This window comes from Anas acuta, chromosome 5 (assembly GCF_963932015.1).
Source record: "Anas acuta chromosome 5, bAnaAcu1.1, whole genome shotgun sequence".
Classification (NCBI taxonomy): Eukaryota; Metazoa; Chordata; class Aves; order Anseriformes; family Anatidae; genus Anas; species Anas acuta.
In genome coordinates this window covers 63,668,936-63,693,539 of record NC_088983.1, presented here as the reverse complement: position 1 = coordinate 63,693,539, position 24,604 = coordinate 63,668,936, and the positions used below count along the sequence as shown (strand labels likewise).

Genomic DNA, 24,604 nt, shown 5'->3' with positions numbered 1-24,604 from the left:
TGTACTGTGGTCATTTTGAACCCTGAGCTGTGCTGTCCTGCCGCTCCGTAGTGAGACAGAGGTGCGCTGTCCCACCGGCCTGAAGAGACAAGTCTGGGCAGAAGATAAACCAGGAACCAGAAGTAGAGAAATTCTCACAACCTTATTGTACACATATTTTGGATATTCATCTTCTAGCTTTTCAAGACTGTTCATTCAAAGTAGTTCAGCTTTTTACCTCAGTGTATTAAGTTCCAGGTGCCTCATTAGACCAAACTGAAAATGTCACTGATAGTTTCTGATCCCTGTTCTCCTTCCTGGGATAGCTCAATGCCTCCTGACGGATAGTGTAAGGTTAGTGGGGTAGGCTTTGGGAGATACTAGAAACAGAAGAGAAGTCCGTGTGAGTCCAGCTCAGCATCCCCCGGGTTTGTGTTCAGTTTGTCAGTACTTGAGACCAGTCCCTAGGGAAAAGTACGGGAACAGTGGGTGAACAAGAAGTTTAATCTCTAGTAAGATCTTCACGTTCTTTGGAATGATTTAATGTAGTGTGTTTCATCTTACACTTCAGATAATTTTCCCTCAGAAAGCTTTAGCAAGGCATCCACTCACAGTGGATCCACATAGCTAGTGCTTCTGCATCCTCCTCTTCACTTTGTATTCCAGGCAATGTTTAGCACCTGCTTCTCTGCCTAGCCTTATGAAAATTCAGGTACAGCATCGGTTTTATGGTTCATCTTAACCACCAGCTTGTGTATTGGTGGTGAAACATGCTGGCAGTAAGAGGCAGTGTAGTGCAGCTCGTTACAAGCTTGCGTTCTGCTGGAGGTGCCTACTACAAATGCTCAGCGTCTAACAGAATTTAACGACCGGCAAAGGTGGGAAGGCTGTTTCACTCAGAAATGAGTAGTGACATTGTTTCTTAGGTAATCCAAATCTTCCCCTTTCTGAGGTGTATTTCTATTCAAACAGTATGCTGTTATAGGATTTCTTGAACTGGGCGAACTGGGCTTCAGAAGGGTGCTCCCTACCTTTGTCCCCCTCAAGTCTGAGAAAAATCGGTTGTTAGACCCTTCCTGATAATGTCTGCTCTCACTGTAGCAGGTATGGAAGACCAAAAGGGTCCATTTGGTTTGTGGTGAAATTAACCAAAGTTGAATTTCTGCATCCTTCCCGGGAAGCACATAGCTCTCTGCAGATGGGGCTGTGGGACTAATTCTGATTACAAGACCTTGCTAGCTAAAAACATCAGATAATAATTAAAAAATTAAGAAATCACAAACTGGTCAGTAGTCAAATGCAGATTTATGAGGAGAAAAAAGACTTTTGGGGAAGTAACTTTAGCTTTTCTAATCAGAACAACTTCATCTCAGGAGTTGTTTCTTGGTTTCCCTCGGAACCGTTGTGCTGCCACAACGAATGTGTCACGGTAACTCTGATGTCCTGTAAACGATACTTCTGGCAAACTGAAGTGGAGCACATGACGTTTGCTGGCTGGAGAGTGTGTTTTGGCTTATTACGTTTTGCTGAACTGTTCCCGTCAGTGCCAAAATGTGGACAGGTGAAATGCAACCTACAGAAATGCTTGTTTTTAAAGTCCTGTGCAATTATAACTTCAGTATATGGAGTCTTCGCTTGTAATTTGTAAATTTTCTTGTGCATTATGTGTATTGTCAATATATTGATGTTAGAAAAAACATTAAATGGCAGTTTTGGATATTGTGAATGGAATAGTTGGTGGGAATTAAATAGCCGCAGTTTGAGCAATGGTTTTAATATTTAATTATTAAATATTATAGTATTAAATCTAGAGTTTAACTGGAAAGTAAATGAGAAGATCTGATAGTTTATAGCGAGAGTGTGATACTCATACTAGCAACCAAATGGCTTGAACGTATATTTAAAATTTTAAGCAATTGATTTGTTGTTTAACTTGACTCTCTTTGCTTGCTCCTTAAAGTAGAAAGTTTGGAGCGAGGATTTCTGCTTAAATGTGAGATATGGGTTGTGTTGCTTTTTTTTTTTTTTTTTTTAAAGACTTTGTGAAAATGTTTGTTTGTTTGTTTGTTTGTTTGTTTTGAAGCTTAATCATGAAGTCCAACTCAGGAATCTTTGAAGGTGGTGTCTTTTTTTTTTTTTTTTAATTTTCTTGCATAGCTTGTGACTGAGATTTTCAACCTTTACAACCAAAATGCAACTCTTTTAAACTCTTCAGACAGTCTCTGAGAAGTGCTCTCTGCAGGATCAAAGGCAAACTTCTTCTTAAAAAAGTCAACTTTTACACATTTTTTAAAAAGGCTTTAAAAATGAATGGCTTAAATTATATACTTGGTAGTTCTCCAGAGGTATTTCACAGACTTCCTTATAGGTTGACAGCTGGTCTTCATAAACAGGAAGTTATAATGTTAAGCATTTAATACTGCATTTTCTTCTTTGTTTTAACAGCTCAAAAGGAAGAGAAGAGAAACAAAGATAAAGCGACAGAGTTTATAGGGGCATCAAAGAAAGCTATTGCTTCAGCATCTATGGTGGAGAAACATGCATCTTCCCTCACTAAAAATTTTCCTCCAAAGAAGTCCCCTTCCATGTCTAGCACATCACTAATGAAGCAGACGCTTAAACCTGCTGGGAGTTTCAAAGGTGAAATTCCCAAGAAACCATCGCCTTCAACAGGCGGCGTTCCTTCAAAACAAGCAGCTTCTTCTCATGACTCGCCAGTTTCCAAAAAACTAGCTGCATCCAGTTTGGCTGGAGGACTCAAAAGGCCTTCGCCGTCTTCCGTTTCTACTGCATCTGGAAGTAGTCAAGCAAAAACACAAGCTAGCCCTATCCAGTCGCAGCCCAACTCGCAGATTCGACAATATATTCGTCAGTCCCTAAAAGAAATGTTATGGAAGAGGTGGGTGGGAATTCAAAGCACTTATTTTATATAGGAAACTACAACTAGAAGTAAAGCGTTAGCCTGCAGAGTTTTGTTTCTTTCTTGCTAAGTGCTACTAAGGGATTTAATTTGTGCTAGAAATTACTACAAGTATTTTTAGCATTAGAGCTTTATTAAAAATAAAAAATCTGATGCCAAATAATTGGGCATGTGAAAAAGCCTTTAAAAAAACGTCACTATCCCATTTGTAGTGAGAGACAATTACAGTTGAAGAATTAAATCACAGCATAGAGATGTTTATAATGCAGGTGACCTGAAGCTGATATCTGGCAATGGTGGTGTTTGGAGATGTAGGGGTTGTACGAAGCATAGTGTAGGGAATATCACAGTGAAAGGTTGGAAGGGCTTGCTGAGGCAGAGGTTCCTTCTTCTCCCAAAGTTAGCAACTGTATTACTTTTTTTTTTTTCTTAAAAAAAAAAAAAAGCTGAAACATTGTCCCACAAATATTAAAGCTCTTGTCAGCTGTCAAGACTTAGGCCACTGTGCTCTGGTAGTGTCTCTGAAATAGAAATGCTGTTCACAGTGGAGGGTCTAAGATTAAAACTGAAGTGTTTTAGCTCCCTCAGTAGCTCATGACAAAAAACAACAACAAAAAACTAATTGCAGTGTCATGAGTAGGAGGATTTGTAAGGACTGACCTGGCTTCAGTTCGTTAAGGCTGTCTTCCGTGGTCTTCTGTAGACAGTAGCAAAAGGTTGCCATTGTTGACATTTTGAGGTCCTGAGATAGACTTTGGCTTTGAAATGTGTTTTAAGGAAGTCCTCACTGAGTGAATAAAAGCGGGGTTAACTCCTTCCTCTGAAAATTTAGTTTTTATGAATGCTGCCTGAAGAATTTGTGCCTAACGTAAATGCGCATACCCTTTCTTGTTTTTAACAGAGTCAATGATAGTGATGATCTGGTCATGACAGAGAGTGAAGTAGGGAAAGTAGCACTCAATATTGAAAAGGAGGTGTTTAATTTGTTTCAAGTTACGGACAACCGATACAAGAGTAAATACCGTAGCATCATGTTCGATCTCGAGGACCCAAAAAATCAGGTTTGGAATTTACTTAAACAGTAAACGTACTGAAATATATTCTGTTTTTTAAATAATACATCAATATGTAGTTTCAAGAGAGAGACTTATGAATTATGCTCTACAAAATTGTTTTAAAGCCATTCAAATATTAAATAATCCAGTTGGAATGGAAGTCCAGTTGGATCGTGTGTATTTATTAAGATTGGCCTTTGTAGCGAAATATTTGTTTATTGAATGGCATTCTTAGAAAAAAAATAAATGTTTTTCTTCTGTGACGTTCTGTGGTTTGTATGGGAGACCACTTGTGTACATGATAATTTATCTTTTAAAGGAAAAAGAAGCTGGTGCAGATGGGAATAGTGACTAGACAACGTAATTTCTTTAAAAAAAATTCTACTATAGATATGAAACAGGAGTGGCAGTTCACCTCTCGAAATTCCTGTTCAGTAGAATTGATAGTATATTTTATGGTAATGTGGAAAATTCATACTTCATGATGATTTCATCATTAGTTTCTGGTTGCTGCACCGTGCTAAGTTTTCTTAAGATTAACTGGCATTTTTAATAGGGAATTAAGAAACCTGAAAGGGTTTTGACAGTCCAGCACTGCAAATCATGTTAGTTGCTTAAGTTATTCAGCATGGCAACAAAGTGTGTTTTTTGTTTGTTTTTTTTAGGGACTTCTTCATCGTGTTCTTCGTGGAGAAATCTCACTGTCAAAACTAGTGAGAATGAAACCCGAAGAACTTTTATCTAAAGAACTGTTTGTATGGAAGGAGAAACCAGCCAAAGCGGTAAGCAATACAATTCTCCAGTGTGTCCTTAGATATGAACTAACAGTAACTTCACCAGCCCTTACCACCCATAATTAATATATTGTTTTCTTCCTAATGAAATATGAATAACGTAAGCTTTTTCTCTTCCACTAGCCAACTGATAAGAAAATACAAAATAAAATTATAAAATCAGTATGCAGACTTGTTACTAAAGTGTTTTTGTTTCTCTCAGATGTTAGAGTCAAGAAACAAATCACACGAGATCAAGAAAGCAGCTGTAAAACGGGAACAAGTGCCTGATGTAAATATGGAAGATTCTCCCCCGGTGTCTGATTCTGATGTAAGTATTAGCTATTGCTTTAGCATGGAGGTGCCAAGGGAGATAAATGCTAACTAGGGCCTCAAATTTTGTATCAGAAATGCAGGTTGTTTCAATGAACTGTAAGAATATCACCTAGTAGGTGTGCTATGAGCATTTTCCTTTTGGTTTGAAGGAATGCAACAACCTAATATCGGGCATATATCGCATGTGCTTCTAAAATATCAGATGATGCGTGTTTTTCAGACCTTTGCCTCAGTTTACAGCAAAATCTTAGCCAATTGTTTTCCCCCCCAAAAATGTGATCAGTATTACAATTCTGTATTCTCAGGAAGCAGTTAATGTGATAGTATCTACTTCAGAATTACATGAAATGAAATGAGGACAAATACTATTTGAGAACTCTGTTTGACATGATATTCTTAAACAAATGATAAAAGGGGAAGAATAGTTCAAAATTCCATCTTTTTGTAAGTGCTGCTCAGAGCAGTAGTTCTGCACAGCCCTTAATATCTTTTTAAAGAACCGGAATTAACGGTTTCAAAAGTATTTTTTTATGATTGAATTTAGCAATCAACCAGAATGTTTTCTGTGTTTGTTCATTTCCAGGAGCAGCAGAAGTCAACCCAAACTGTACAAAATGTAAATAGTGCTCCTTCTCTAGACGTTTTTAGCAGTATGTTGAAGGATACAACAAATGAACATCGAGCCCATCTTTTTGACCTGAACTGCAAAATCTGTACAGGTATCTACAGTGTTGACTTTGTCTGAAGTAAAAGAATTATTAAGAGCATTGCTTGCTTACTTGTTTTTCTCTTCAGACCTTTTCATTTTTAAACAGTAATCAAATTGGGGCTAATTCTGATTACAAGACCTTGCTAGCTAAAAACATCAGATAATAATTAAAAAATTAAGATAAGAAAAAATTAAGATAAGAAAAAATTAAGATAAAAAAATCAGATATTAATTAAAAAATTAAATCACAAACTGGTCAGTAGTCAAATGCAGATTTATGAGGAGAAAAAAGACTTTTGGGGAAGTAACTTTAGCTTTTCTAATCAGAACAACTTCATCTCAGGAGTTGTTTCTTGTTTTCCCTCGGAACCGTTGTGCTTTCACAACAAATGTGTCACGGTAACTCTGCTCACGGTAACTCTGATGTCCTGTAAACGATACTTCTGGCAAACTGAAGTGGAGCACATGACGTTTGCTGGATGGAGAGTGTGTTTTGGCTTATTACGTTTTGCTGAACTGTTCCCGTCAGTGCCAAAATGTGGACAGGTGAAATGCAACCTACAGAAATGCTTGTTTTTAAAGTCCTGTGCAATTATAACTTCAGTATATGGAGTCTTCGCTTGTAATTTGTAAATTTTCTTGTGCATTATGTGTATTGTCAATATATTGATGTTAGAAAAAACATTAAATGGCAGTTTTGGATATTGTGAATGGAATAGTTGGTGGGAATTAAATAGCCGCAGTTTGAGCAATGGTTTTAATATTTAATTATTAAATATTATAGTATTAAATCTAGAGTTTAACTGGAAAGTAAATGAGAAGATCTGATAGTTTATAGCGAGAGTGTGATACTCATACTAGCAACCAAATGGCTTGAACGTATATTTAAAATTTTAAGCAATTGATTTGTTGTTTAACTTGACTCTCTTTGCTTGCTCCTTAAAGTAGAAAGTTTGGAGCGAGGATTTCTGCTTAAATGTGAGATATGGGTTGTGTTGCTTTTTTTTTTTTTTTTTTTAAAGACTTTGTGAAAATGTTTGTTTGTTTGTTTGTTTGTTTGTTTGTTTGTTTTGAAGCTTAATCATGAAGTCCAACTCAGGAATCTTTGAAGGTGGTATCTTTTTTTTTTTTTTTAATTTTCTTGCATAGCTTGTGACTGAGATTTTCAACCTTTACAACCAAAATGCAACTCTTTTAAACTCTTCAGACAGTCTCTGAGAAGTGCTCTCTGCAGGATCAAAGGCAAACTTCTTCTTAAAAAAGTCAACTTTTACACATTTTTTAAAAAGGCTTTAAAAATGAATGGCTTAAATTATATACTTGGTAGTTCTCCAGAGGTATTTCACAGACTTCCTGATAGGTTGACAGCTGGTCTTCATAAACAGGAAGTTATAATGTTAAGCATTTAATACTGCATTTTCTTCTTTGTTTTAACAGCTCAAAAGGAAGAGAAGAGAAACAAAGATAAAGCGACAGAGTTTATAGGGGCATCAAAGAAAGCTATTGCTTCAGCATCTATGGTGGAGAAACATGCATCTTCCCTCACTAAAAATTTTCCTCCAAAGAAGTCCCCTTCCATGTCTAGCACATCACTAATGAAGCAGACGCTTAAACCTGCTGGGAGTTTCAAAGGTGAAATTCCCAAGAAACCATCGCCTTCAACAGGCGGCGTTCCTTCAAAACAAGCAGCTTCTTCTCATGACTCGCCAGTTTCCAAAAAACTAGCTACATCCAGTTTGGCTGGAGGACTCAAAAGGCCTTCGCCGTCTTCCGTTTCTACTGCATCTGGAAGTAGTCAAGCAAAAACACAAGCTAGCCCTATCCAGTCGCAGCCCAACTCGCAGATTCGACAATATATTCGTCAGTCCCTAAAAGAAATGTTATGGAAGAGGTGGGTGGGAATTCAAAGCACTTATTTTATATAGGAAACTACAACTAGAAGTAAAGCGTTAGCCTGCAGAGTTTTGTTTCTTTCTTGCTAAGTGCTACTAAGGGATTTAATTTGTGCTAGAAATTACTACAAGTATTTTTAGCATTAGAGCTTTATTAAAAATAAAAAATCTGATGCCAAATAATTGGGCATGTGAAAAAGCCTTTAAAAAAACGTCACTATCCCATTTGTAGTGAGAGACAATTACAGCTGAAGAATTAAATCACAGCATAGAGATGTTTATAATGCAGGTGACCTGAAGCTGATATCTGGCAATGGTGGTGTTTGGAGATGTAGGGGTTGTACGAAGCATAGTGTAGGGAATATCACAGTGAAAGGTTGGAAGGGCTTGCTGAGGCAGAGGTTCCTTCTTCTCCCAAAGTTAGCAACTGTATTACTTTTTTTTTTTTTCTTAAAAAAAAAAAAAAAAGCTGAAACATTGTCCCACAAATATTAAAGCTCTTGTCAGCTGTCAAGACTTAGGCCACTGTGCTCTGGTAGTGTCTCTGAAATAGAAATGCTGTTCACAGTGGAGGGTCTAAGATTAAAACTGAAGTGTTTTAGCTCCCTCAGTAGCTCATGACAAAAAACAACAACAAAAAACTAATTGCAGTGTCATGAGTAGGAGGATTTGTAAGGACTGACCTGGCTTCAGTTCGTTAAGGCTGTCTTCCGTGGTCTTCTGTAGACAGTAGCAAAAGGTTGCCATTGTTGACATTTTGAGGTCCTGAGATAGACTTTGGCTTTGAAATGTGTTTTAAGGAAGTCCTCACTGAGTGAATAAAAGCAGGGTTAACTCCTTCCTCTGAAAATTTAGTTTTTATGAATGCTGCCTGAAGAATTTGTGCCTAACGTAAATGCGCATACCCTTTCTTGTTTTTAACAGAGTCAATGATAGTGATGATCTGGTCATGACAGAGAGTGAAGTAGGGAAAGTAGCACTCAATATTGAAAAGGAGGTGTTTAATTTGTTTCAAGTTACGGACAACCGATACAAGAGTAAATACCGTAGCATCATGTTCGATCTCGAGGACCCAAAAAATCAGGTTTGGAATTTACTTAAACAGTAAACGTACTGAAATATATTCTGTTTTTTAAATAATACATCAATATGTAGTTTCAAGAGAGAGACTTATGAGTTATGCTCTAAAAAATTGTTTTAAAGCCATTCAAATATTAAATAATCCAGTTGGAATGGAAGTCCAGTTGGATCGCGTGTATTTATTAAGATTGGCCTTTGTAGCGAAATATTTGTTTATTGAATGGCATTCTTAGAAAAAAAAATAAATGTTTTTCTTCTGTGACGTTCTGTGGTTTGTATGGGAGACTACTTGTGTACATGATAATTTATCTTTTAAAGGAAAAAGAAGCTGGTGCAGATGGGAATAGTGACTAGACAACGTAATTTCTTTAAAAAAAATTCTACTCTAGATATGAAACAGGAGTGGCAGTTCATCTCTCAAAATTCCTGTTCACTAGAATTGATAGTATATTTTATGGTAATGTGGAAAATTCATACTTCATGATGATTTCATCATTAGTTTCTGGTTGCTGCACCGTGCTAAGTTTTCTTAAGATTAACTGGCATTTTTAATAGGGAATTAAGAAACCTGAAAGGGTTTTGACAGTCCAGCACTGCAAATCATGTTAGTTGCTTAAGTTATTCAGCATGGCAACAAAGTGTGGTTTTTGTTTGTTTTTTTTAGGGACTTCTTCATCGTGTTCTTCGTGGAGAAATCTCACTGTCAAAACTAGTGAGAATGAAACCCGAAGAACTTTTATCTAAAGAACTGTTTGTATGGAAGGAGAAACCAGCCAAAGCGGTAAGCAATACAATTCTCCAGTGTGTCCTTAGATATGAACTAACAGTAACTTCACCAGCCCTTACCACCCATAATTAATATATTGTTTTCTTCCTAATGAAATATGAATAACGTAAGCTTTTTCTCTTCCACTAGCCAACTGATAAGAAAATACAAAATAAAATTATAAAATCAGTATGCAGACTTGTTACTAAAGTGTTTTTGTTTCTCTCAGATGTTAGAGTCAAGAAACAAATCACACGAGATCAAGAAAGCAGCTGTAAAACGGGAACAAGTGCCTGATGTAAATATGGAAGATTCTCCCCCGGTGTCTGATTCTGATGTAAGTATTAGCTATTGCTTTAGCATGGAGGTGCCAAGGGAGATAAATGCTAACTAGGGCCTCAAATTTTGTATCAGAAATGCAGGTTGTTTCAATGAACTGTAAGAATATCACCTAGTAGGTGTGCTATGAGCATTTTCCTTTTGGTTTGAAGGAATGCAACAACCTAATATCGGGCATATATCGCATGTGCTTCTAAAATATCAGATGATGCGTGTTTTTCAGACCTTTGCCTCAGTTTACAGCAAAATCTTAGCCAATTGTTTTCCCCCCCAAAAATGTGATCAGTATTACAATTCTGTATTCTCAGGAAGCAGTTAATGTGATAGTATCTACTTCAGAATTACATGAAATGAAATGAGGACAAATACTATTTGAGAACTCTGTTTGACATGATATTCTTAAACAAATGATAAAAGGGGAAGAATAGTTCAAAATTCCATCTTTTTGTAAGTGCTGCTCAGAGCAGTAGTTCTGCACAGCCCTTAATATCTTTTTAAAGAACCGGAATTAACGGTTTCAAAAGTATTTTTTTATGATTGAATTTAGCAATCAACCAGAATGTTTTCTGTGTTTATTCATTTCCAGGAGCAGCAGAAGTCAACCCAAACTGTACAAAATGTAAATAGTGCTCCTTCTCTAGACGTTTTTAGCAGTATGTTGAAGGATGCAAGAAATGAACATCGAGCCCATCTTTTTGACCTGAACTGCAAAATCTGTACAGGTATCTACAGTGTTGACTTTGTCTGAAGTAAAAGAATTATTAAGAGCATTGCTTGCTTACTTGTTTTTCTCTTCAGACCTTTTCATTGTTAAACAGTAATCAAAAACACTTTAAAATTAATTTTGTAGGTCAGATTTCAGCATCTGAAGATGAATTACCACCGAAGAAGATAAAATTAATGGCTTCTGCTAAAAAAGCAGTGTCAAAATCTAAACCAGAAGTTCAGCGAAAATATGAAAGTTCTGCACCAGCAGCAGCAGCGGAGCCTGCTAAAGAGGCCGCCTCTGAAAACACAGAGGAAACCGAAGTTGCACCTGCAGCAGAAGCAGTTTCCCAGTCAAGCTTAGAAAGAACTTACATCCCTACAACCCAAGGCCATGGCAACACAGATACTTCATCTGAAGAACCTTCGACTTTTCCTGCCTCTTGCACTGGTGCAATTGTCACAACTGTAACAGTTTCTGGCCGAGAGCCTAGAACACCAATGAGCGGCTCCTCTGGTAGTACGACGACAGCCCTGCGTTCTGGTACTGCATCTGGTGAAGTTTTAACAGGGGAGACAAAGCAGGAAATGTCAAAACCAGTTATGACTGTCCCCAAATCAATATTAACAAAGCCATCGTCCTCACCAGATCCAAGATACTTAGCTGTTCATCAGTCACCCAATATCAGGTGTGTATATTTAATAGGAAGCTAAGCCACTGAATCTCTGGTCTCGCTATGTTCAGTGTGTTTGTCCCCCTTTGCTTCTTACCCTCCCCTGCCAATAATCAAAAGGCATGTTCAACTTTAAATGCGATTACCTGGACTTTAAATTTTTAATTTGTCATCTCCTTGTTTAACTTCTCTAGTTGGTAAAATTTTCTGAGCATCGTGATATATTGACAGTAAAAATTCTTCAATGTGTTTTAACAGATAAATAAAACTTATAAGATATTTGACTTTAAATCTGCATGTGCATTCAAATATATTAAGTGTTTGTGAGGGTTGGTTTAAAGCTGCTCCAGACTTTCATCCTATATTGGATGAAAGTGGAAAACATTAACAAAGCATTTACTAAGGCTTCTGTTACTTGCTTTTTTAAAAGAAAGTAATTGATCAATAAGAGGAGGGAAGAAAAGAAGAAGAAGGAAGCATTCTTACTGTGCTCTATAACGTTTCTCTTTTGGATTTGTTTTGCAGTGTTGCTGAGCCACGCTCACCTCAAGGCAGCGACACTTCTCTCTTCCTCTCTCGCCTCAACACCATTTGGAAAGGATTTATTAATCTGCAGAGTGTGGCCAAATTTATCGCTAAAGCATATCCTGTCTCCGGGTGCTTTGATTATCTTAGTGAGGTTAGCACTGACATGTTTATGCGTTTAGAATGTATTGCAGTTCCTGTTGTTAGAAAGGCTGGGGTCACTGTGTATGTTGTTATATTGGACGTGTAACAAAAAAAAAAAATTGCATCCCTTTAGTAATCTCCTGTAGTAATAGGAACAGTAGCCTGAGGCAGGGGGGAGGAGAGAAAGCCTTTTAAAAAAATTCCTCACGTATTTGTGAAGAATTCTCATGTCTGTTAATATGTTTATATATATGTTAGTATCTAACATAGAATAATAGCTTGATTTCAAGATCAGTTTTTGACGAGAAGCATCATCAGCATGTGTTTTGAAAGAGATGCCTTGTTCTGCTCACAAACAGATGGATGGATCACTGATGTGATCTATTAGAAAAGTTTGGCCATTTATTAAAAATATCATGCTTTGATTAACTTTGATGCAACTGCTTTTATATTTTGGGAGGGTGTACATTCAACTAATGAGGTAGTATGACAGCTTGTGATGAAACAACTGAGCAGTTTCTTAACTTCTCTGAAGAAGTGTATTTGTTGTGATTGAGGGTTTCAGGCGTGTAGTTTAGGTCTTTTCTTGGGAGGGTTGGTGGCTCTCTTGTTGTTTTTGCTAGAACAGGTTTCACTGTCATCATGACAGGAAGCTAACTAGAATTCATATGGGTGCAAAAATTTCAGATAAATTGAAAGCGTAGATAAAAGCTATACTACATATAACAGGTTCCCTGTAAAAGCAAAGCTAACAAATAGAATCGGCTGATAGGCATACAAAAGTATTTGACCTTCCACTGCTATCTTCGTCAGGCAGTGCTTTTTCTGTTTTGTGTGTACTGCCAGCCTTCCAGTAATATGCCATAATGAACTCCTTGCATTTTGGAAACAGCCTGTCTGAAATTAGGAATGTATATGTGCAAGTTTAGTAAAACATAGTACTGTATTATCGCCTAAGCTACTGGGATGGGGCAATCTGTGCTGGTTCAAAACTGTAGCCTCTCTTTCCTTTTCTTATACGACCATGTAATGCTTCTTGTTTAGGATTTACCAGACACGATTCATATTGGTGGGAAGATCTCACCGAAGGCAGTCTGGGATTATGTTGGCAAACTCAAATCTTCACTTTGTAAGGTATTTACTTAAAATCCTTTGGAAAACCAGGAAGAAATACACAGCGGCTTTTGATAGAATTTCCTTGTTACTAATTTATATTGATGTCGATCACACCTGGAAAACTACTGCTACCACTTATTCCATTGAAATTTTTGATTTATTGAAGAAACAGGTTTGCCTGTTGAGCTGCCAATCGTCTTTCCCCTGTGTAGTAGTTAAACATTCATACAACCTATTGTTTTTTAATGATTGAATATAAACAATCTATTTATTCAGTTACTGAAGATAGAAATTCAATTTTAAAAGACTAGGAAATTATTAGTAAGTGTATGTAATAAATTTTACTACTAAAACCCTGATGGATTTAGTAAAAATGAAGCACGGTATGCAAATATAATCTAAGAATTTTCCATTTCTTTCCTAATTATTTGAATATTCTGAACCTAAAGAGGTGTAGCTTGATGTGAGATACGTAAATAGTTGGTCTTTCTGAAAATGACAAAATTGATTCTGGTTTAATATTACCAATTGAATGACAGTATTTTCTTAAATCTTGGTTTAAAGCTGCTCCAGACTTTCATCCTATATTGGATGAAAGTGGAAAACGATTTTATTTGCTGATGTGTTACAGGTTGAATTTTTCCACTTTGATTTTGTATTTCAGGAATTGTTTTTGATTCGTTTGATTCGTTTCCATCCTGCCACAGAAGAAGAAGAAGTTGCCTATATCTCTCTCTACTCCTATTTTAGCAGTCGTCGTTGTTTTGGTGTTGTAACTAATAACAACAGACATGTCAAGAATCTCTACCTGATTCCACTGAGTTCTAAGGACCCAATTCCTTCCAACCTCTTGCCCTTTAAGGGACCAGGTAAGCACAAAATTTAGGGGAGGTTAACTGCTAGGCAAAATTACAAAACGAGTAAATCAGAGACCAATTGGTTTTGAATGTTTAATGTAAGCATAATTAAAAAATATATAATTTTATAAAAAGATTTTAAAAGTGTGCATATAGGAAAAAATTGCAAAGTCAATCATCTCAAGGTGCCATGGTCTGAAACTCACATAGCCTTTCCAACAAGATAAATCTCTGCTGTTAGGAGGATTTGTTTACCCATAAAATGGAGTACATAGAACAGCCACTATATTGAGACAAACAAGCAAACATTATGAGAACATTCAACCGACCCTACTTTCAACAACCCATAAATCCACCAAGTTTTAGGTCCCTACAAGCCATGTGCTGTCCCCTAAATCACATAGGAGACTCTTATCCCACGGAGCAGTCAAGAAATCTCTGAAGACAAAGGTAACGTTTATGGTTTCACTACATTGTTGTTATCTCATGGTATGTATTACGCTGTGCATGCAATATGCATGTACACGGGGTCTGAAATATTCTGTGCTACCTGGATCAAGTTCCAGACAAATCACTGACTTCAGAACATTGGTTTGCCTGGGAGCAGGCAAATTCCTTTTGCGTAGGTGGCAGACAGTAGGTGGTATAGGTTGGTATATATTACGCTCTTCTATTTTTAGTTAGAGTTATCAGCAGTAATGTATGGCTTGAATTTGCTCCATCTTTGTGCACTGAACATGGAAACAGAAGAAATGAGAATGAATTCAGATGTGAAACACCTTTATATTACAAAATTTGAAGTCACCTTCATCTGAGGATGGAGGCGGTGCATATGCTTAGTTTCCAAATAAGTACCTTTTTTCATCTAGAGTAACAGGTTGAGGAGCTTAAGAGCTACACGTTACAATGAAGGCAATACTGCATTGTTGTAAGGATGGTTTGCAAAATACTAAACAGCGCAAAATAATTACACATTAAAACATGTAAGGAGCTGACCTTTCTGACAAGCTGACTGTCCTCTGCTACCCAAATACAAGTTTAGGACTAAACTCAATGAAGCATTCTCAGGGCTTATATTCATAAACAGAGGTGTGTTCTGCCTGGCCAGGTTTTCACATGTTAATGGCATACGACTTAAAAAACAATAACAAAAAAACACCACCAACAAGTAATGTAATGCTAGGAAAATACTCTTCTTTCCTGCATGAAATTGCAAAGGGCGCTTGCTTTGTGTTCTTGGACAAGATTTTTCTCATACACTCTGAGCCTGTCTTAACCTGCTCTAGGGAAGCATTTAAATGATCTTCCTCTCCTTGCATTCTTGAGCAAACATAGGCTGTCCTTGTACATTATCTTTTATATTTCTGTTGTAGATTTCATTTCAAATGAAGCTTTTAAAGTGGAGGCCTGGCAAAAGTAGACAGACTTGTTAGTATTAGTATAGAAATGAGGAATGTCAGGCTGGTTTTTACAAAATGTAAATAGGAAAAGTTCTTTCAAAACTGGAGGTAATTGCCCAGAAGAAACATAGGTATAAACACTTGCAGGCATGTATTAATACCGCAGCGTAAAAGACTTGTAATACATACTTGTTACTGACATCTGATGGAATTTACTGTTTTTTATACCCAATAAAGATATTTTTGGGAAAGTGGTCATTGTCTCCTTAAATGTGTGTACCTTCAAATAGAGTTTAGCAAGTACTCAAAAAACATGACAGTGTAAGATACTTTGATAAATATGACTGGGGGCGGGAGGAGGGGGAGGACAATAATCCCATCACTCCAGAAGTCCTAGCTGGAAGATATTCCAGCTGTATCAACCAGCTCCATCAGGTGCATACGGATTATGAATCTGTTATGAATCCTGTTTTCTGATGGACTGGATTTGGAACACAACTGAGGACCTCTGACCTGCTGTAGTGCCTAGAAGATCTACAAAACTTTGTCATGGGTGATATAGAGGAACATGGAAGGATATTCACATTTATTCACTTCAACCACCTCAGATATTTATTACCAGATATTATCTGTTGGTGGGATGTTCAGCATTGTGTTTTTTTTTTTTTTTCTGGTAGTTTACTGTGTGTGAATTTGTTTGTCTCGTTTCACATACACACAACACTATTTAGCACTTTCATCTGTAGATCTGAAAACACTTTGAAAAAAAATTAAAAGGTATAATCAGTCATTATTAGCACTAGGAAGACGCACTTATGGAGGGATTTATTGGCAATGTTGGCAATGTATCGGGTACCATACATATTTAATATAGAAGAATTTTAATTTAAAAAGTGTATCAGCAGAGGGCATGCCGCAGTATCTCTTCCGTTAGTTTAAGCTTGGAAGTGTTTTTAAGTATGAAGGCATGAAATCTCTTCAAGATATTTAGAGTACTCATACCAGTATGGAAAGCAGCAGTAGTAGAACAACATATTTTTGATGTCAGCCACTCCCATTCAGCAAATGTACCGTAATGTGCAGCAGTGTTACAGCGGTGGAAGTGATCTCTATCACTGAATCCAGATACACCAACTTGATAGTTTTCAATCATGCTTTCACAATTAACTGGGACAAGTATTTAAACGGCGTGTTGATAATGATTACAGCTTTGCTTGTATTGGTCTCTGCAGTTAAAAGTGTGGCATAGGTCTGTTCCCTAAGTTTTGCCATCAGTGTACAGAAATTAGGGATGTATCCTTAGTGGTACAGTTAACTTCCTAGCAGCTGCGGATGGTAGGGACAATATGTGGCCATTACGTAGATAAATACTGCAAAACTGATTTCATGAAAATAAAAAACGTATTTAACGGAAAAAAAAATATTAATCCCATAGTAATATTTAATACATCTTGTTTAAATAGATTTAATTACAGGATGTAACTTGATAACACCATCGTGGTCTTCAAATGCAGAATGCATTTAACAATATTTTATAAATAATTTAGCATCAAAAGCTACTAACATAGCTTGCAGCACTTAAAATGCTTGCTTGTGAAAGATAGTTATTGAGCAATAGTTGGAGACTGCAGCCAACATTTTCATTTAGTTATTACCTAAAATTAGGCACTTAACCTATTTATGGATATTGAAACCTATTTACGGATATGGAAATGGAATGGGACTGAGCTTTGAAGTGCTGGTCTGGCTGTATATTTCCATCCAAAAGAAGCACTTACTGTGTGATCGCTTTGGATTGAATGAATTTAGAAACTGGGTTAGGCATCTGTTGAAAACTACAGTATCAAAATGTAAAGTTTTAATGGATTTCTTCTCTGACCAAACTAAACAGATTCAGTTATAACCGTTGTTAATTTAGCTTTGGAATTTATCTTGAACGTGTGTTTAAGTTTTACTCTGATTTTATTAGCGATGATCTCTGTCTCTTACAGGGATTCAGAACTGTTTTTCTATCTTTTTGCTGTTAATTTTAGATACACAGTCCAATAGATTTTTGAAACCTGCTCGTTTCAATTAGTCAGTGTTTGAGATGCATGTTGTGACTAGTTGGATAAATCACAGGTCTCTGCAGAAGGGCAGATAACCAATACGTTAACGACAGAAGAACAGTGAATGCTTACGAGGAGTTTTAGGGTGAACACAGATTTGAGAGATCCTCTGCACGAGTCGATGCTGACCAAATGTGGAGTCGTTACTCACATGCTGATAAAGAAAAAATGTAAAGCAGTCACTCAGAGTGAATCATACCTAACTATTGAGTCTCTTCAGAGTGTACACAGTCTTCCCAAGTAAGCTGTCTTTTGAGCTATGCCCTGATGTTATGTATTAATGTAACTTCATCTGGGGTAGTAAACTATAGTGATCAGAATTGCTAGGATTGCTTTTAGGCAGTGGGTTGAAAGGAGTTTTTAACTGGGTGAATCAAGGATTTGTGATCCTTTCCAAATAATCTTAGATTCACCAAAGATAATTACTTGTTTAGTTCCTGTCCTGCCTCCTTTCGTTGTACATCTTGCCGTCCCTGCCCTCTCACAAGGGCAATCTGTATAGAATTATAAGCAAACTAAATTATAAGCAAGTCTTAGTTTTGGTTAGTATAGCTAGGTCATTTTCTTGATGCATTTATAATTCGTGTGTATATATATATATATTTCTAACCATGGAAGAAAGTGAAAATTGGCAACACAAAATACTGAAATACTAGATCTGGAGGAAAAAGCTTGGCACTGAATTTTAAATGTACAAGTAGGAAATAATATGTGCTACTAAATGAAAAATAGAAGTTTATTTAAACCAGCATGGCCAACATCCTCTCAACCACAGAACTATGTAAAACTCAAACACTGAACTTTGAAGTAATCTGAAGTCAGCTGTGGAGCTAGAATGCATTCAATCAAATTTCAGTGTTATTTTTTTTCCAAATACTTAAAATGAGAGCTGCTTCTGATAGGAAACTTCAAGTAGATTTTGCATTGGCCCCAATTTTTTCTGTCTTTTTGCAAAGACCTTCTAGTGAGTAACCAGATTTTGCTGGTCTCTCCATTATGTGGCTAAAACAGGCGTGCTGCGCTATTACCAGTCACAGTCAGAAGAACACAGAATTTCAGAATTTAGGCAGGTTACTGCTTAATGAAATCTTTATGCTTAATGAAGCTGTGTTGAAGAAGTCATCGTCTTGATTTAGCTGGTTATAATCCTCTTGCTGAGGAAACCTCACATTGAACTTAAGAAATAGGCTTACCTCATTTAATTCTTTCTTAGCGTACGTGAATATAATTTCAGCTATACAAATAAAAACAGCTGATGTAATTTTCTCATAAGATAGTAAATTTAGGAGCCCCCTTAAAACTTTGAATTCAGTTGTTTCAGCAAAGGTTCATACTTATGACTGGTAATGGCAAATAGAATTTATCTGCAACTATGGGAAGTTTGGGTTTTTGCTGGTATCAAGAAGTTTTCAGTGGCAATAATTAGTTATTTATAAGTTGTTCCTTAGTGAGCAGTTGGTTTTGTTTAGTAAGAGACTAAAGATATACATAAATTCATATATTACACCTCTTTTAAACTCTTACTTAAGGGTCATGAATATAAGGGACAGTGTAGGTTTTAGAGTCCTCATCGTATAACCACAGTAAATCTCTTTGCTGTTAGTTTCATTTCTCTATTATTGGTTCCTTGCTGGATGCAAATATTAATATGGCTCCCAAATGAGGATCTCAAGTCACTAAATCCAGAAGTTAAAATCCTCTCTTTATATGTTTTTTCTACATTTGCCACTGACTGTATGTTAAAGGATTTATTCCCTGCTCTTTATTCTGGTTGTATTTGTCTTCCACGAGTGCCTGTGGGAAATGTGAATGTACAAGGAAGGAATACAATAATGTGAAACGGACCTTCAGCTGTTTGCATTTTTCCTCTTTATGGGAAACTTTCCGGTCATTTCTGGAAGTGCTTCTCCAGGGATTCAAGCCTGAAGCTTTCACAATGGAGTAATTCTGCTCACATTTCTTACTTAGGGAAGGGTCTGTGGCATCAAACTCAATTCTACAACAGTGTTAAAAGTCACCTTGATGGAATGGTGTAAATGTCAGTCCGGTATTTTAGCACAGATTAGAACAGAAATGTAATTATTAAGTTTAACAATGCCTCGTGCTTTCTTTGTAACAGAAAGTGAAGTGTTTGTTGTTGTTGTTTGTCTGTTTGTTTGTTTTAATAGCATTAGTTTTTTTCTCTTTATTTCTAGTTCTTCAATTCCAACGTAGCCCTACAGAAAGTTAGATTGCTTGTCCAGGTTTTCTCACTTATCAGTATCTCTGTGTATATAAGGTATTTGCAAAGCATTTAGAAAGGAAATATTTGATTGGGGGAGGAAGTGGACAATAATAAGTAGAAAGTAATAATACAAAAATAGGAAAACTTTCTTTAATTTTTGAACAGCAGAGACATTTACAAGGACATCTTTCAGTAAGATTCACCTGTTACTGCAATATTAAAAAAATATCAGGGAAAGAATTAAAACATTTTTAGTTACTGTATACAAATTTATATAAATAGTAATTAAATATAGACACATAGGCTTATGGGATAATGTCACTGCATGAAATTTAGAAGAACTGTTACTGTTATGACTCATAGCTGCCATTATATAAAATGATAAGTTCCTATTGAGAACACAGATAAAAAATAGTAGTTTTTTTACATATGCAATCTTTGTGTTTCCTTTCAGGTCTCGAGTCTTCACGTCCAAATTTAATTCTTGGATTGGTTATCTGTCAGAAAGGGAAGCGTCTTGCTACTACCATGGATACAGACAAAATAGAGAAAAAGCGCAGCCGAATTCAGGTGCAAGAGGAAACAGAAACATCGCTGTACTCTAAGGGGCCAGTAGCTTCTTCACAAGAAAAGAAAACTCCGAAATACACACTGTATTCGGGAGACTCAGCTGTAAGTACAACACTACCTGGATCTCCTCCACCTCCACCCCCACTTCCCGTTCCAGAAACCTCATCAGTCACACCTTCAGTATTAAAAATACCGTCCTCGACTAAGAGTGGAACCACAAGTACTGTACCACCACCAGTTTCAGCTACCGCTTCTACAAGTGCTACTGCTATGCATTCTTCATCCTCAAAAAATACCACACCTCTTGAGTACATCCACCAGACACTTTTTGGTAAAAAGAAGACTTTTGAACCTCTTGCTAAGGAGACTGAAACTGTCCAGTCTTCAAATCAGGAAGCTAAAGCAGCTGTGGATGGAGGTGTGTCAGCTGTTCCTTTGCTAGATCCCATTGTACAACAGTTTGGACAGATGTCAAAAGACAAAGCTATAGAAGATGAGGAGGATGACAGGCCATACGATCCCAAAGAAGAATATGATCCAGAGAAAGCTTTTGAAATGCAGACCGGTGAAAGCAAAAAACTGTATAGTGTGGAGAAGCCCAGTAACACAGCAGAACTAAAGGATGAGGCCTATGATCTGGAAGACAAAACTATCTTGGAGGAAGCAAAAGTTACGGTTGATGATTTACCTAACAAAATGTATACAGACACTAAAAACACTTCCGTGGAAACACCTGCCTCGTATGTGCCAGATTTATCTGCGTCTTCATCCTTGGTGGAACTGCAAAAAATGTTAGAAGAATTAAACAAACAACTAGAAGAGCAGAAACGACAAACTGAGGAGCAAGAAGAAGCCCTCAGACAACAACGAGCAGCTGTTGGTGTTTCAGTGGCTCACTTCTCGGTGTCTGATGCTTTAATGTCACCTCCACCAAAATCTTCCCTAATAGAGACTGAATTGTTCCATCAGGACCAACAGGCTGCGCAAAAAGTAGATTTACCTTCATCTTCCAATCAGCAAGCACAAGTTTTAAACCAGAGCTGTGACCCTCAAGCGAGTTTTCCAAACACTTTGCAGACTTCACTTGGTAAGGAAGATAAAACTTTAATTCCTGCTACTCAGCTTAGTTACGGTGGTGATAACTGGGTTTCCAGTGAAAAGCCTCCTGCAGTGCTCCAAAAAGAGGCACCTAATAGCAAATTTGAAAATACTGTTCAAGTTACTTTGGAACATGTGAGTCAAGCAGTTTCTGCAGAACCTTCTACATCCAGGCCTTTACGTAAAGTGCTGCTTCCGACACCTCCAAGTACGTCTTTTCAGCCTAATTTCTCCACATCTAATGACAGTCAGTCTTTGCAAGATATGCACAAAGTATCCTGGTCAAACGAGGCAAATCCAATGTTTACTTCTCAGGAAAAGGGACCTGGTCACTTTGAACCAGACAGGGGTCTTTCTGTGGTGCAATACGAAGAACAAAGAAACCCTCAGCCTCATCAATTTGTAGAACAAACTGAATCTCCACCAGTTCAGGGTGAGGGTGGACCTCTCCCACAGCACTTTGAGGAGAACCGAGCTGGAGGTCCGTTTTCTTTGTCTGGGCAGAAAGGAGGACCTCCAGCACCACTGATGCTCAATGCACACGCAGGACCTCATGGACCTAATTTTAGAGGCCCAGCGCCACAGTTCTCAGAAGAGCATGTTTCTCCAAATAACGATGGACAAAGAGGATCTGCCCCTGGAAGATTTGGAAGTCAAAAGGGCCCCATTCCTTCCTTATTTTCTACGCAGCATGGACCACAGTCGCCACAAAATATGAAGCCAACCCCAAGACCACTCCTGGACCTTCCCAGTCATCCACCAGGCCACAGAAAGGAGATGTGGGAGGAAGCTGGGCCGTCTGCACCTCTTTCTGGTATTCCTGGGCAAGGGCCCGAGTCAGAAGGACAGTGGTCAGGATCTGACTTCCGAGAAGGCAAAAATCTTGAATTTAGAGGCCAGACATTTGAAGGGAGACAGAGAGAGAGATACGAAGGAGGAAGTAAAGACAAGGTTTTAGATCAGCCAGAGCCTCAGCAAGCAGAGAATCGACAAAGCAGACCCTTTGAGGAAAGACGAAGGCATCGAGAACATGGCAGACCTTGGGAAACAGACCGTGGCAGAAACTGCAACAGAGACAGGGACTGGGAGAGACACAGAGACAAAGAATGGGATAAAAACAGAGACAGAAACCAACGTGACAGAGAACGATCAAGAAGCAGAGACAGAGATCGTGACAGAGACCGAGACCGGGATCGAAGCAGGGAAAAAGAGCGCGATCGAGACAGAGATCGAGATCGTGAAAGAGGAAAAGATCGGAAAGATCGCAGTAAAAGTAGGGAGATCGGTAAAGAGGTGAAGCCAGAAACACCTAAGGAAGGTCAGAAACCAACAGAGGCAGAAGCTTCATCTTCCACTAATCAGTCATAGAACTATAACTGCTGTTATATTTCCCATAGATAATAGACACCACTGCAAGGACTGAGTCAATGTCTTCTGTATATACTGTATATTCTCACCTTTGCAAAAATGCTGTTGTAAATCTAGCCTTACAAAATGTACTGACAAATTAGCAATTTTTGAACAACTGTGAACGACAATATTCAAATAGGTAAAAGGCAAGAACATACTGGACTTTCACTTGCTGCATATTTGACAAGGAGTCAAATATTGCTGTCTTGTTTATTTTACAATGCAAGGGTCATGCGTATTTAGGAGAAGGCTGCAGAAGAACAGTGTTACTGATTATTGGACGGAGGATTTGAAAATGGAATGTTATAAGCTTAAAGTGCACTATCTTCCTTTTTATATACAGGTATTTTGTGTTTTGAAATCCATCTGTTAAGTGTACAACAACGAAGAAAAACGTACCTAGTTTTTCATGTGGATGAGGGGTTTTTAATTTCACATTTTTACAAACCTGCAATTAAAGAGTATATAGAAGTAGCACCTTTATAACCAGCAAAAAAATTAAAAAAATCAGACATCTATTGGCAAAGAGCTAAGACTACAAATGAATTGGTATACCAAAGGAAAGAAAAAGAAGTTTGTTAAATAAAAGAAGTTTATTACATGGGCCATGGAATTTATTTCTTCGATTTAAATTAATTATGTGGGACATTTCTTGGCTTTTCTTTTGGCAGAACTTTGCTGGAAATTTAAGAAATGTCTCCATTTTCCTGTACTTTCCACTCTAAAAGTGTTTTGAAAAAAAAAAAGAAAAAAAAAAAGTGTCACTGTTGTCAGACCCTGCTTATGCTGGTAGTATATATAAGACTGTCCACTGAAAAAGGTATAAAACTGCATTAAGTTTGAAAAGAAGATTGGTAATATTAATTATTAATTATCAGTAATATTAATTATTAACTATTTAGTAATTTAAATAATTATCAATTAATAATTATTTAGTAATATTAATTATTAGTAATATTGGTCTGTATTCTGAACCCGTAGACAAAATGTTAAAATGCAAAGAGGCGGTATTAAATGCAAACATCTACTATGGTGTAAGATTTTTCTTAATGAGATGTTTTTAATTTAAAGATATACGTAAAAGTATGCAAAAAGCAAGTGTGTTTGTTTAGGTTTACTTGATAGAAATTTCTGTAAATTGTATTTTATATGACAAAATATATCACTGCACATTAAAATATGGGACTTCACAGGTTTTTGTTACTATAAGTAGAATAAACATCTACAGTGAAACGTTGTCCATTTCTTAAATCTGTACATGTGTATTATTTTCTAACTAGCTTTGCTACTTCTCAACATGCCACCACAAGAGGCTGATGGCACACAAGTTTCATTTCCATCTGTTTAACAAAAGGTATTTGACAGGATGCCACCACACCCAACTGATACTTACTTGTAGGTGTTCTGAAAAACATGTGAAAGTCTGTTCTTGTGATTTTTTCTCTCAGTTCTAACACATGCCCTAATTTATTCTCAAGATTTTGTTGTTTGAGTTACTTTCAGATTTTACACCAAAAAGATCTGGAGAAATGAATAATTAAGTAATCTATTTTGGCGTTGAGCTGTGGAAATACTAGATTCCCGAACCTTTCATTGTTGTGAAATAGATAGGTGAAAGTTTTATTTTTCCTTATAGGAAATGCTCTTTTATCTCAGATTAGTTTGGAGAATCTGTTCACCGTTAAGGAACCCTAAATGCACCTCGCTCATTTTCATGGCATGATGCGGTAATACCACTTGACAACTCCAGAAGACTGGAAAGGGGCTTTTGAGTCGGTTTACACACCGACCGTGTAAGTTTTTACACACAGGTGCATTCCCAAGGCGTTTACCTCCACCGTACCTGCGTGTAGCAGGCTCCTGCCTCCAGTGCAGCGGAGACGTGCTCCTCGGGGGGGGGGGGGGAAGGCAGAAAGGGAGGAGA

General features: G+C 37.2%; 1 protein-coding gene and 1 long non-coding RNA gene across 2 annotated transcripts in view; both read left to right on the top strand.

Moving 5' to 3' along the window:
* Positions 1-24,604, top strand: part of LOC137858008 (uncharacterized) — a 445,999-nt gene that overhangs the window by 245,627 nt on the left and 175,768 nt on the right. The gene's annotated exons all lie outside the window — the stretch shown is intronic.
* Positions 1,062-22,638, top strand: LOC137857066 (death-inducer obliterator 1-like). The gene is made up of 16 exons (XM_068683121.1): positions 1,062-1,083; positions 2,425-2,878; positions 3,801-3,960; positions 4,620-4,736; positions 4,951-5,058; positions 5,647-5,782; positions 7,210-7,663; positions 8,589-8,748; positions 9,409-9,525; positions 9,740-9,847; positions 10,436-10,571; positions 10,700-11,243; positions 11,754-11,907; positions 12,942-13,031; positions 13,678-13,882; positions 20,057-22,638. Exons 1-16 carry the CDS (start codon positions 1,062-1,064, stop codon positions 22,636-22,638), a joined length of 5,547 nt encoding a protein of 1,848 aa, XP_068539222.1.

What these genes read in the sequence shown, in the direction of transcription:
- LOC137857066 (XM_068683121.1), top strand. Translation starts at nt 1,062, where the DNA reads ATGTCTGCTCTCACTGTAGCAG. An exon ending in TCGAGGACCCAAAAAATCAG is followed by an intron (nt 3,961 to 4,619) that starts GTTTGGAATTTA and finishes TGTTTTTTTTAG; the next exon opens with GGACTTCTTCATCGTGTTCT. An exon ending in CCCCGGTGTCTGATTCTGAT is followed by an intron (nt 5,059 to 5,646) that starts GTAAGTATTAGC and finishes GTTCATTTCCAG; the next exon opens with GAGCAGCAGAAGTCAACCCA.